Raw genomic sequence first — 15,361 nt, 5'->3', positions numbered from 1 at the left:
GAAATTCAAGCTTCAATAAGCATAAAAATACGAAAATAATTAAAAACGGGGCAAGAAATCACTTACAATTGAGCTTAGGAAAATCAAAACCCTTAACTATGGTAACCTGAAACTTTCGGCAGCAAGCTTCTGATTTTTTTGAAGAAGATGGACACTTATTTTCTCTTTATTTTGTCTTTTACCCAATTTGGACAAAAATGCCCTTGACCCATTACTTAGATATTTTTCTAGAAATACCCTTTTGTGTCCATAACACTAATTTATGGTCTAATTGCCACATAAAAACTTCCAATTTCATGCAATAATTCAATTAAGTCATTTAATCACTAATTAGACACACTTTGCATTTTTCTCAATTTAGTCCTAAAAATTCAATTAAGCACTAAAGCATTAAAATTTCCTATCCATATTTTCACACAATATTTCAATCAATCAGTAACTAATAAAAATTTATAAAATTAAACTATTTCACTTCGGATTTGTGGTTACGAAACCACTATTCCGATTAGGCCCTATTTCGGGCTATCACAAGATACATAAAATAACATCAACAAATTAAGTCAAACTCATTTTGTCCCTAAACCTAACTAATTTCTAGATGCTTGCCATTCATTGAACATTTGGTTGGCTAGTTCCATCCTCCAAGTAGCCTAGGCATCCGATGGATGAATATTTGTGATATTCGGTTCATCGTCATCCACCACTGAGAAAAATATAATGTCGGTAATGACAATATATCGCAAAGAAAAATAGAAATAGAAAAATAAAGAACACACAAATTTTAGGTGGAAACCCTTTCGGGAAAAAACCACGGGCAGAGGAGAAGAAAATTCACTATGTCAAAAACTTAATTACAAGAGGAGTAGACTATGCCTATTTATAGGCTTGTAAACCTTATTCTAATAGGAGTGAAACTCCTTATTCAAATAATATCAAATAGATGGAGTTTAATAAGGTTTAGAAACCTTATTCTAAAATAAAATAAAAGAAGTATAATTCTATAGGGATTTTACTTTTATTTTATTTTACCACAGTATTTATTTAAATAAGGATTTGGGTTACTTAATTCTAACAATCTCCACCTTGACACGAATTCTTAATGAACAAGTTCTTCATCGCGAACTCTCAACGAACAAGTTTCTCCACCTCTTCCATAAAACCCCTTAAGGGTTTATTTGCAACAATGAACACCAACCAAGTCTAAGCAATACTCAAACTTAGTTATAGGAAGTGACTTAGTCATCATATCTGCAGGATTTTCATGAGTACTAATTTTGCTCTCAACAATATCACCACGAGCAATAATATCATGAACAAAATGATACCGAGCATCAATGTGTTTTGTTCTCTCATGAAACATTTGATCTTTTGTAAGGAAGATGGCACTCTGACTGTCACAAAATACTGTATTGATTTGAAGGTCTTCATTGAGTTCACTAAAGAGTCCATTCAACCATATAGCTTCTTTACAAGCCTCAGTAATCGCCATGTACTCAGCTTCAGTGGTAGAGAAAGCGACTATAGTTTGCAAAGTGGCTTTCCAACTGATTGCACAACCTCCGATTGTAAAGACATAACCGGTGAGAGATCTTCTTCTATCGAGGTCCCCAGTAAAATCAGCATCAACATACCTAATGACTCCATCTCTAGTTCTTCCAAACTGTAAGCAAACATCAGTAGTACCTCGTAAGTATTTTAAAACCTACTGAACTGCTTTCCAATGTTCTTTACCAGGATTCACCATGTATCTGCTAACTGTACTAACTGCATATGATAAATCTGGACGTGAACAAACCATGGCATACATGAGAGATCCCACTGCACTAGAGTATGGAACATGTGACATGTACTCAATCTCATCATCTGATTGTGGAGACAAAGCCGATGAAAGTCTGAAATGGGCTGCTAAAGGAGTACTAACAGGCTTAGCATTCTGCATATTGAATCTGGAAAGAACTTTCTCAATGTACCCTTTCTGACTTAGATACAAGTTACTTGCTTTTCTATCCCTGAGAATCTCCATACCAAGTATCTTCTTTGCTGGTCCTAAGTCTTTCATCTCAAATTCTTCACTTAGTTGGGCTTTTACCTTTCTTATCTCTCCTTTACTTTCGCTGCTATCAACATGTCATCAACATAAAGGAGTAGATACACAAAAGAACCATCACTGTTTTTCTTAAAGTAAACACAACTGTCAAAGCTACTTCTTTTAAAATCATGAGAAGTCATAAAGGAATCAAACCTCTTATACCACTGTCTTGGTGACTGTTTCAAACCGTAAAAGGGACTTTTTCAGCAAGCAAACATAGTCCTCTTTTTCTGAAACTGTAAAACCCTCTGGTTGTTGCATGTAAATATCCTCCTTAAGTTCTCCATGCAAAAATGCAATTTTTACATCTAACTGCTCAAGCTCCAAATCATGCATGGCCACAATACCAAGCAAAGCTCGAATCGAACTATGCTTCACAACTGGAGAGAACACATCTGTGAAGTCCACTCCTGAAATTTGACTGTAACCTTTTGTAATAAGCCTTGCTTTATATCTGGGTTCTTCAACTCTTGGAGTCCCTTCTTTCTTTTTAAACACCCATTTACAACGAACAACCTTTTTACCTTTAGGAAGTTTCACAAGATCCCATATTTGATTTTTGTGTAGTGATTCCATCTCCTCTTTCATAGCAAACATCCACTTTTCTGAGTCTTCACAACTAACCGCCTCAGAATAATTAGATGGCTCTTGATTTTCATCTATATCTTCAGCCACATTTAAAGTATAAGCAACTAGATCAGCCTCGACATACTTCTTTGGAGGTTTAATTTCTCTTCTAGTTCTATTTTTGGCGATAGAGTATTGTGGTGAAGAAGCAACTCTATTTTGAATTTTTGTACTAGATTTAGTAGTCGACTCTGTTGTAGATTCTAGATCAATCTGATGCTCCACCTGCTTTTGATTTTCTTTATTGGAAGAGTCTTTAAGAGATAAGTTAGGTAGCATAGCAGTTTCATCAAAAACAACATCTCTGCTAATCACAACTTTTCTATTTTCAGGACACCATAACTTATACCTTTTTACACTAGCTTTATAACCAAGAAAAACACACTTAATAGATCTCGGTTCCAATTTTCCATTATCAACATGAGCATACGTAGGACAACCAAAGATCTTTAAATTAGAATAGTCAGCAGGATTACAAGACCATACCTCTTGTGGAGTCTTTTTCTCAATGGCAACGGATGGAGATCGGTTGATCAAAAAACATGCAGTAGAGGCTGCTTCTGCCCAAAATGACTTTGATAAGTTGACATTTGACAACATACATCGAACCTTCTCCGTGATCGTTCTGTTCGTTCGTTCTGCAACGCCATTTTGCTGTGGAGTATGACGAACTGTCAAGTGTCTCACGATCCCTTCTGACTTGCACAGTTTATTAAATTTATCAGAACAAAACTCTAAGCCATTGTCTGTGTGGAGGTATTTTATTTGCTTTTCCGTCTGTTTTTGAATCATGATTTTCCAAGACTTAAATGCGGATAACACATTGCTTTTCTGCTTCAGGAAAAATGCCCACACTTTTCTAGAAAAATCATCAATAAAAGTTAGCATATAATTAGCTCCACCTCTCGAAGGTACTCTGGATGGCCCCCACAAATCAGAATGAATATACTTTAACGTTCCCTTCGTGTTATGGATTCCTCTGGTGAATCGAACTCTCTTTTGCTTCCCAAAAATGCAGTGCTCACAGAACTTCAATTTGCAAATTCCTTGCCCATCAAGAAGTCCTCTTTTGCTCAATTCTGCCATGTCATTCTCACTCATATGCCCTAGGCACATATGCCAAAGTTTAGTAATATCATCATCTGACAAGGAAGAGGATGACACAGCTACATCACCAGTAACAGTAGAACCCTGTAAAACATATAACTTGGCAGTCTTTCTCTACCCTTTTATCACAATGAGGGAACCTTTGGAAATCTTCAAAACCCCACTTTCAGCTGTGTATTTGTACCCTTTTAAATCAAGAGTACTCAATGAAATTAAATTTCTCTTTAATTCTGGAACATGCTGTACTTCACTGAGTGTTCTGACAACTCCATCAAACATCTTAACTCTAATTGTTCCAACACCTGTAATTCTACATGAAGCATTATTTCCCATCAACACAATACCTTCAAACACTTTTTCGTAAGTTGTAAACCAATCTCGATTGAGACTCATGTGAAAGGTGCAACCCGAATCAAGGATCCACTCCTCGCTCACTTTGGAATTGTTGACAGAAGTGACTAGAAGTTCACCATCGCTGTAATCTTCTACAACATCAGCTTTACCAGAATTTTCTAGTTGTTTTCCATTTTGATTTGCAGCTTCCCTTTTAATCTTGTTCTGTAGCTTATAGCACTCAGATTTAATGTGCCCTTTCTTCTTGCAAAAATTACAAGTTTTACCTCTGTTTGAAGACTTTGATCTACCCTTAGATTTACTGCGAGGATTCCGTTCCTGTGTCCTTCCATGTTCATCATCAGCATTCTGATCCTGTCTCCCACGAACAATAAGACCCTCTCCCTGAGAGTTAGTTTTAACCACAAGATGCTTCATCTTATCATACGAGGTTAAAGAATTATAAACCTCATCAACTGTGAGAGACTCACGGCTATATAAAATCGTATCTCTAAAGGTTGAATAAGACGGGGGCAACAAACAAAGTAGAATCAGCACTAGATATTCCTTATCATGCTGAACCTCCATGGCCTCCAAGTTTGAGAGAATTTCTTTGAACACTGTTAAGTGTTCGTGCACAGATGCACCTTCCTCCAAACGATGAGCATAAAGACACTGCTTCATATGTAGTTTGCTAGTTAGAGTTTTCGACATACATATCTATTCCAACCTCTTCCATAATCCAGCGGCAGTCTTTTCCTTCACCACATCCTGTAAAATTTCGTTAGACAAATACAGATGTAACTGTGTTAACGCCTTTCGATCCTTGCGCTTCTTCTCTTCTTCCGTTAAAGTTGAAGGCATATTATCTACCCCTAGTAGGGCTTCCTCTAAGTCCATCTGTGCAAGAACTGCTTGCATCTTTATCTACCACAATGCAAATCTGGTGTTGCAATCCAACAGCGGAATTTCGTACTTCAAAGACGTCATTACCGTGATTGAGATGAACAACCCGGAAGCTCTTATACCAATTTGAGAAAAATATAATGTCGGTAATGACAATATATCGCAAAGAAAAATAGAAATAGAAAAATAAAGAACACACAAATTTTACGTGGAAACCCTTTCGGGAAAAAACCACGGGCAGAGGAGAAGAAAATTCACTATGTCAAAAACTTAATTACAAGAGGAGTAGACTATGCCTATTTATATGCTTGTAAACCTTATTCTAATAGGAGTGAAACTCCTTATTCAAATAATATCAAATAGATGGAGTTTAATAAGGTTTAGAAACCTTATTCTAAAATAAAATAAAAGAAGTATAATTCTATAGGGATTTTACTTTTATTTTGTTTTACCACAGTATTTTATTTAAATAAGGATTTGGGTCACTTAATTCTAACAACCACATTACTAGGTAATCGAATATCTACCTCTAACAATAAAGAAATAAAATATATTTAAATACATAAATTTTTTCGTCTATAGCAATTTGCATAAATTTTTTGTCTTCAGAATTAAACCTTGTAGGTATATGTATAACTGAGCTAAAATTAATTGTTGGTATTTGTTAGATTATAACTAAACTCATTATAATTTAAAATTATAAAGCATGTTCAAATTTGTAGCTTTTGCTTTTGAGTTCAAAAATACTTTTCAAAAATAATTCTGATTTAGAAAGTTGTTTGTTTAGTATACTTACGGCTCTAACACTTTTGAGAAGCAATTTAAGAAGTAATACTATACTAGGCTTAATAATTATTATTAAAATTTTTTTATCAAATTTATTACTAATCATTAAATTTAAGGTAAATTGTACCTAAGGTAATTAAATTGTTAATATATTTACCTAATGTGTCTCAACATTTCTAAAAACTTAAAAAGAGAAAGTGTAAAATTAGACCTTCAAATTAGTTAACTAACTATTAAATAAACATTATAAATGTTTATTTAAAATTTATTTTTTAGACTTTAGAGATTCAAAATTATTATAATAAATCTCGTATAAGATACTAGCTAATTCATTCAATTTTTGTTGAGATATTGTTAATCTTCAGTAAGATTTTATCAATTTTAATTTTGAGAATATTTTCTCGGTTGATGCAACAGAAACATGAGTAATTAACATTATACGCATTTGAAAAGGAATAAACTCTTTATGAATAATTACGTCAATTGAGTGTCATTTTCTAATTTGATAATTTCTTTGAAAATAATATTATCATCAATTTGAATTAAATAAGAAATTTGAATATTACTATCAAGTATAAAAATTTGCGTTAGCATTTTAATCGGTTAAAGTATCTGGCTAATATTGATGTACCAAATTATGTTAAAAATTAAAATATAAAGATTTAATCTTAAATTTGGACATTATATAAGCATCGAAATTGAAATTTGATTGTTTATACATAATTTAAAAACAGAGAGCTTATTATCTAAAAAAATCCTCGTAAAATAATTCAATAATTATTTGAGTCTTTAATAGAAAACAACATAATTAACCCTTAATCGAATATCTACCTCTAGCTCAAGTAACTCATTTACAGCATTTCATTTCAAAATCTAAAAAATAACAGAACTATATCCTACTATACTTGCAATTAATAATCCCCAAAACAAGCAGGAACCAGAACATATCAAGAACAATATCAAAACAAATGCAACAATTTCCAGTTTCATCTTCTAGTCACTAACAACAAGAAGCTAATATCTGAATTGAAAAAACAGCACTAACAACATTTTCCATTGTAAACTCTTTCAAACAATAGCAGAGTATCACAAAACTGTTTGAATTTAAATGGCAATTCACAAGTCTGGATCAGTCATTAAGCTAACTTAGAAAACAAAGCCGTAATTGCTCACTGCCTCAAGTCTGCAGTTAAGCCTGGCGTTCAATAGTTATGGAATCCGAAACGCACAAGGTATAAACATTAGACTCTGATTTTAGAAGACATTTAGCACAAGACACAATTGTAGAAGCAGATTTTAGAGGTTAAGCCAGAAGTTTACGAAGCACACAAGGTATAAACATCAATAAAGTAGAAGCTTATTAACTTTGATTGCAACCAAAATGAACCTAATGGTTCTGTACCTATGAAATAATAAACCTAGCTTAAACAACTTCATATAACATACTTGCATGCCTTAAAACTCTTTGGATTACAAAACAAAGAAAAAGAAACAGCAATCTTCCATGTATCAGATGTAAGATATCTATCAAACCCAACACCATTCCACCTAAGCTAAGCAAACTGGAACCAAATCTAGCCAAAAGAGCAGAGCATTACTAACAACAAAATATAAACAGACCAAACAGACCAAGACGCAACAACAACTAAAATTACGCAAATAATATTTGTTTGGAATTTGATTTTAGATTTCAGAGCCTTTGGAGAGCTAATGACAGCTTATGGTCTAATTTCTATTAAAAACTATGCCTCTACTTCTAAAAAATCATATATGTCTAATTCTAAACAAGCATAAAGCTCATTAGCATGCCAAAGAACAAAAACAAAAGATCGAAAGCAGTTAAGTAGGAATAGCAAAACTAAGAAACTCACCGATTAGGGTTCTGTGGGAAGAAATGAGCGATAGTATTCAGCGAACGTTAAAAACAAGTTTGAGAAATTTTTTTGCGAGAGAAAAGTAAGGGAGAGCAAGATCCGTCCCCTCAAGTTTCTCCTCACAAATCGTAGAGGAGTTTTACTTGGGGAGGATATCTTCAATTAAAAGAAAATTAAAATTTTATTTTCACTCTTCTTTTTGTTGTTACCACTTCAGCTTAACCGGCTTTAATTCATTATCAGAGATTCTTTGGGGATTGGAAGTAGTAATGGGGGGCGTAAATATAGTTGAAAGTTCCAAACAGACCAAGACGCAACAAAAACAAAAAATTTGATACTCTGGAAAACTAACCTGAAACCAAGGAAATCGGGGAAGAGTGCGATGAACAAAAACCTGTAATGAGAAATGGGAAATCGATTAACTGAAACAAATAATGAAATACAAGCAAGAACCAAAACAAAGATTACAATTATTTCAATTTTTTTCTTCAATTCTCTGTAATAAAACTATTTAGCCCTAAAATTATGTCTTTCAATCGAACATGCAATACAAACTTTGGAAAAACCTCTAGAAAACTAACCGGTTGAATGCAAATCGGGGAAGAGTGCGATGAAGAAGATGTTTAAAATGAGAAAAGGGAAATCGATTTGGGTTAGTGAACAGTGAAAACAAAACAGCAAATCGGTATCTCTTTCTTGATAAAATGAAGAAAATCAAAGAAACCCTAAACTCAAATTGATGACGGACTGAGTGGAAGGGAAAAGAAATTACCTGTGCAAGGAGGCGTCGGAGAATCAGAATGTTGAGGACAAGGGCAAAAAATGGAATAGCAGAAAAGGGGAAAACGCGGATTAGGCAATCGGTGCTGAGGGGGCGTAATACCTATTACGCGCAATAAATGTATAGAGGAGTAACTGATTACACGCGGAATGGGGTTACAGCGAACCAAACGACTGTTTACCAGTGGTCCAGCTGCATGGGGGGAATACGCATGCATTCCCCCCAACCAAACGCGTCATTATTCTAACTCATTATGTTAGAATAAAATTCTTTTGTTAGAATATATATATACACATTTAAACTCACATCAATAATTTAATTGAGATAGTTAACAATATTAACTATTTTGAATTAGATAATACATTCTAAAATAGAGTAAACTGCACACATTGTCACTATATATTTATTTTTTTAATTTAGTCATTCTAAATAAGATAATTATGCAAATTAGTCATTGTCATTAAATTTCCGTTTCTTTTAACGGATTGTTGATGTGACACATTAGTACATTAAGTGACTGACACGTGACATTTTTGTTAGCTTTTGACTAAAGTTTAGGGGGACCTCCTTAGAATTAGTCCAATACATTTTCCTACTAAATTTTGTAGAGAGGTCCCTAAATTTTAGCCAAAAGTCAACAAAAAAATTAACACATGTCATTCACTCGGCTAATGTGTCACGTCAGCAATCTGTTAAACGAAAATAAAAATTTAACGTCGGGGATTAATTCACACAATTATCTTTTTTAAAGTTACTGAATTAAAAAATATTTAAAATAACAAAAATAGGAAATACTTTATTTTAAAGTGACCGCGAGTGTAATTTATCCTATAAAAAATAGTACCAAATAATGCTATAAATTCTTAGCTCTTCTTTCATACATAGTTAATAGTTTTATAGATGGCAAGCTGTTTACCATAGTGTTGAGGCTTCATCAAATCATACTCCATATGTTAGCCTAAATTTGGCCTTCTTTTCAATAATTCAATAATAATAAGCCTTCTTTTGCAATAATTCAATAATTAATAATTATATTTTTTACTTCAATTTGAATCCAATTGAACCTTCTATTGGATTACTCGGTGTCCACTAAATAGCATGATTGGGTAATAACCCTCAATTACCTACAAATACCGCAAGAGGCAATAGGGGGACTCCTCTCCTTTACAAAAACTCTAATACATTGGGTATTCATCCTGAGTCCTTCTACATTTTCGACTCCCGACCTTAAAATGGGTGAATCGACCTTCTGCATTACTGCCCTCTCTTCTCCTCCTATATATCCGTTGATATTGTGCATCAACAAATTCTTTGTTTTAGATTATTGTTTCAATCATAAGTAGATATACTTCAACTTGTTATAAAGTGTATTGTTCAGATTTCTTTTTCTTAAAATATTCGTAGTCGAATATGATAGGGGAGTATGATATTTTAAGATGGAGAATCCTAGAAAAAGATCAAGAATCCTGGAAAAAGTTCCAAACAAAAATGACCCTTGCTTAGTTGCTATGAGCTACTTGTCAATATATCAGATATAAAGAGAATATATTATCTTATCTATGAAAACTTTTATCACCATTGCAAGGGTCACTGTAAATACCCTTAATCACAAATTAGAAATGGAGTAATAAACATATAGAGATTGATATTGCATGAATTAAAAAAATCCAGAACGAAACTAGAGAGGTAGTATAGGTGGATGAAAAAGGGGCTGATATCTAAAGTCATTACAAGAGCAAATGAGTGAGAAAGAACATATATTCTACTTGGTAGGAACCACTGTTTTGCCTAACTGATAAGGGCATTCACTTTGCCAAATGGTGCTGATTCCCCCTAATAATTATAAAAGGCATGTGCAAGTTTGCGGTTGATGCATAAAATATACAAAAGGATGCAGTATTGTTTAAGTGTCCAATTTCTATATGTACATATACTCCAATGAAAGCATAATCTGCTTTACAAGTTTCCATATCCTCCAAAGGTTTTCACAACTGTTTCACTAATAATTAGAAAGGTTAATATATAATTCGGCACTTAAGTTTGACACTTTTTTCTAATGTGGTACATATATTATATTTTGGTCCAATTTGGTATCCATATTTAACAAAAGTTATAAATTTTGGTACCCAAAGGTAAAAGTGTTAACTTTTTAATGTTTAATTTGGATTTTAAAGTTGATTTGATAAATTTTCATAATTAGCTAATAATATTAGCATTTAGCTTTCATCAAATCAACCTTAAAGCCAAAATTAAACGACATCCATAGGACTATATTTGAAAAATTAAATACAATATTAAACAAATTCACAAATATCACTAAATTTATTTTATTAACAAAATCATTAAAAAAATTCAAACCTAACAATATTAGCAATTAACTTTCATCAAATCAATCATGAAACCTGAATTAAACACTAAAAAATTAACACCATTACTTTCGAGTGCCATTTTGTCAAATATGAACCAATAAATAAAACATGTACCATATTAAAGAAAATGTCGAACTCAGATACCAAATGTTATATTGAGCCTAATTGGAATATAGGTAAAATTATGCATAATCTTGTAGCTAAAGAAGATTATTCTCTAGGTTATTTATTGAAGGGACCACAATCTATATACAATTCTCATGTTTATCTGAAATCTCTGTATCAGACAATAAAACAGTGCACAAGCAACTATTATATAAAGCCACTTGCTGTTATCTTCCTTTACTACTCAGTACTCACACCATTTGATTTAGTGATCTGAAATCAAATAGCAAGAGAGGTATTAAAATGGATTCCAACCGCAAAGGAAGAGGGTTCATCAAGGGGAAGCTGGCACCGTTGTACCGTGCGGTCAAGCCAACAGCGGCCGTGCAATGCACCAACAAGGCCAAGCCAAATCAGGGTTCTTCTACAACAGCTTCAGTTGGCTTTCGAGTTCACCGAGACTACATGATTTCCCAACCAAAGAAGATCTCATTTGTTGTACCCGCGGACAAGAACCGAGAAAATTTAAACCAAATCGACAATTTCTTCGGCGTTGTTGGTGATGAAAGTGTTGACATTAAGGCTGCAACTTACATCTCTTCGGTTCGAGAACGTTTCAAGCTTGAGAAACAACTCTGCACGAATTAAACTCTCAGAAAATTACTTGGGTGGATGAAGTTCCTTACCTTCTTAGAGTTAGTGCTCATTTTAGTTAATAAATTCCTTTGCCAGTTTCCAGTTCAACGATCTGTAATTGTTTTATACATAGTTAAGGTTCTGCGGTTTATAATGATTAGATGAATAAACTATGGTTTAACTATTAAATCAATATAGCAATCCTTGCGCTTTTGCCAATATAGGTTCCTTCTCTAACATGTATTTCACTATTGTCAAACGGGGTCGACTTTTAAAACAAAATAACAAAATATGAGTCACCACCGATCTTTTGGTTAGGTGTGATTGGATCACTTTGAAAACGATTTTGTTCTACGAAATTTGAGAAAACGGGTTCGGGAGTCGATTACGCACGAGGAAGGGTAAGCATCCTCGTAACGCCCAAAATTGGCACCTAATTGATTAATTAATGTCTTAACGTTGAAGGTCGAAAACTCGAAAGGATTAAAAATACGACCCCTTTTTATTAATGCTATATATTTTTTAAAACAATACTTGGATAAATCTGAACGAGTATAAAAGGCTCTCTCGTCCCAAGGTGACAAAAGGTCGTATCCCGTAAGTTAAGATGTGACATTTGAATCCTCAAAAATAAGCTAGCTTTAATTTTCGTGTATTTGAAACCTAAAAATATTTGGCCATCTTAGTTCAGCGAGAAAATCGAAACCCTGCAAGTTAGAGTATGATTTTTCGAAGTTCCAAATACAGCATATAGCTTGCCTTTAATTCTATTAAAAATCCGTAAGTTTTGAAATCTAAAAATATTTGGTCGTTGTGGTTTGACAAGAAAACCAAAACCCCGTAAGTTAGGGCACGATTTCTTGTCGTTCCAAATACTACGTATTGCAAATCTTATTACAATGTTTTTTTTTAAGAAAATTTTACGAACTTGTGGGTAAAAATTAAGGTAATATAGAAAACAATTCATAAGTCTATAGGTACATCGATGAATAAAGACAACATAAAATATGAATGAGTAATTTATACACATATCATCTTGATGTTAATATCAACAATCAAAGAAAATGCAACGACATAATATATAACACAATTTTAAAGTAAATAATATGCAAAACAAATTAAAATGAATAATATACACAGCAATTTAAAATAAATAACCTCCATCACAATTTTAAAGCAACATATAAAAAATTTAAAATAAATGAATAGTAAAAATAAATTTAAAATAATATACAAAATAGTTAAAAGGATATACATAAAAAAATAAATAAAAAAATTAAATGGGAGATAGAACGACTTTAAATTTTTAAATATATGATAAAAGATTTAAAATGAATAAACAAATAGCAAATTTACGAAAACAAATTGAAATCAGAATGACTTGAGACTAAATAAATAAACGAATAAAACAAATAGAATACTTCTCCTTTTTCTAAAAATGTGTATAATATTAAATTTAAATATACACAAGGGTATACAAGATAGTACTCAATAAATTTAATTAATATCAAATTCCAATATTAAAATAACATAAGTTTAAATTTAAATAATTTAAAAGTAATAGAATAATAATTAATTAATTAATTAAATTAATAAATTGAGCATGAGTAATTTAATTGGGCAAGTGAGGACTATATCGAATCAAAACAGAATTACAAGAAAAAAACGAAAATAAAATAAAATGAAGGGCCAAAGTATAATGCGCGAATAACATGAGGGTCAAATGGGAAATATTCCCGCCCTCCAAAACGCAGCGCTGCAATATCGGCCAAAATGAAATAAAAACAAAATGCGAGGCGAAATTTAAAAAAAATAAAAAGAACAAATCGGACTTATTTGGAACACCTCGCAAATGCGGATGGACAAGGGGGATAAATATCCCAAAGCTTAAAAACACGCAGATCCCCTAGGAGCAGGTCGGGTCGTGCAAGTTATGGCCGTAAACCCGAAACATAATTTTGGAACTTTAATAAGGTGTCGACTATTATGCCAACTTGTTATGGTATTTTCAATTGCCAAAACCCGAAACATGGATATAACCCATGCTACTGACTTGCAACCCAAGTTTGGACCCCACTAGGTAAATACGTTAAGGGCTTGCGGGGAGGGCTCGCGAGCCCAGTTCACATGTCCTTGAGTGTTCGCAAGTAGAGGGTGTGAAGCCAAACAAGTGAACTGACGAATACTTAGACCAGCAAACACATGTTAAGTCTAGGATAGCATATGTGTCAATATGCATAGAGTCTACCTAATACGTCAATTCTATGAACAGTAACCCTGTCATATAAATATCTGATTCTCCTCACCAAAAGGACACACAACAAAATACTCAACACAACTTTTTTGATAAATTTTTATATTTAAGCCGTTAGATGAAAATTGAGAGGAAGAAAGCTTTTTCAGCTATTGATGATGTCTCGTTACCATCAAAGGGATAACTTAAGATGGATACATTAACTTATAATAACTTTTTCCCATCCGCATGTCTGGAATAATAAAGTGGATTCTCCAAAAATCTCTTTCATTTATTATTATGGCTTTTCTCTTTGTTTATTTTTATTTTTTCATGTTTATTTCCGTTCTCTTTTTAAGCTTAAATTTGTTTTTTCATTAATAATCCCATGTAAATATTTGGAAATAGACGATTATAATTTTTATGTATGAATAGTCTTGATTGCCTAGCATTTCGTTATTTGTTTTCTTTAAATGAAATGATATTTTTTTCATAAAATAAAAAATTATTAATGTTATAGTTTATAAACGTTACATTATATAAAAAAATATTTATTAATATCATTTTGTAATATTTTTTAAAATACAATTTTTAATGTAACTTTAAATATTATTTTAAAGCGTAGAGAAGGAGAGTGGCTTTTCACTTACAATCAATTAAGAAGGAGCTTTCGATTATTTTAGTCAATTAATCTAGAAACCGTAAAATCTAAACTGTCTGATGGATTTTGAAATTTTATTTTTGAAAAGTGAATTCAAGATGGAGGGGGTGGATTTTTTTCTTTCAGACAGTGAGTATGGAACGTTATGATAATTGCTTGCCCCATTCTGCTCCACTCCACTTTATGAAATTACCATTTTATCTTTGTATATATATATAACAATTAAAAGGAAAAAATGTAATAACATATTATAAAAATTCATATATTTTATATATTTTTTTAAAAATATGTTTAAATATTTACTTGTCTTTAAAAGATTGAGAATATTAAAGATAAATAGCAGAAGTTAAATTGGAGCATAGCAGGGTGGGGTAGGGTGGGGTGGGGATGGATGCATCCAACATCCATGGAGGTGGTAGTGATTTTCAAAATTATACATGCATAGTAAAGAAGGGCAGGTGGTGGAGTAGAGCGGGCTAACTATAGACTGGTGGTAGATTTAGCAACATCCGCTCGCACCTCACTCCACTAACATCCCTAGGTTGGTCGATTATTTGTATTTAACCAACTTAAGTGAAAATAATTTATAATAATCGGATAGATCAACTTAGATTTTCATAGCCAACCTCACTGAACCAACTTAATTTCTATCATTTAGATCAGTTAACTGATTTAACCGATTTTTTAAAATATTATACAATATATAAAGTCAAATTTAGATTTTTAAAAAGATAGCCAAGCCCTACAAAATCGGTCAAATTGGAGTCAACTCTTTTTGAAAAAATCTTTAAAGTGTCGTTTGTTCGAAGATTACGAACCTCTAAACGGGTTAGTATTGTCCCCAGATAATTTCG

The 15,361-nt window shown here is 32.6% G+C and overlaps 1 protein-coding gene across 1 annotated transcript; it reads left to right on the top strand.

Annotated features, from left to right (window-relative positions):
- Positions 1-11,280: 11,280 nt before the first annotated feature.
- On the top strand, positions 11,281-11,625 carry LOC107902559 (uncharacterized). The gene has a single exon (XM_016828717.1). It carries the CDS (start codon positions 11,281-11,283, stop codon positions 11,623-11,625), a length of 345 nt encoding a protein of 114 aa, XP_016684206.1.
- Positions 11,626-15,361: the final 3,736 nt, after the last annotated feature.

The sequence above is a fragment of the Gossypium hirsutum genome, chromosome D07, assembly GCF_007990345.1.
Source record: "Gossypium hirsutum isolate 1008001.06 chromosome D07, Gossypium_hirsutum_v2.1, whole genome shotgun sequence".
Lineage (NCBI taxonomy): Eukaryota > Viridiplantae > Streptophyta > Magnoliopsida > Malvales > Malvaceae > Gossypium > Gossypium hirsutum.
The sequence above is the reverse complement of the archived record's forward strand: the minus strand, read 5'-3'. Positions and strand labels throughout refer to the sequence as shown.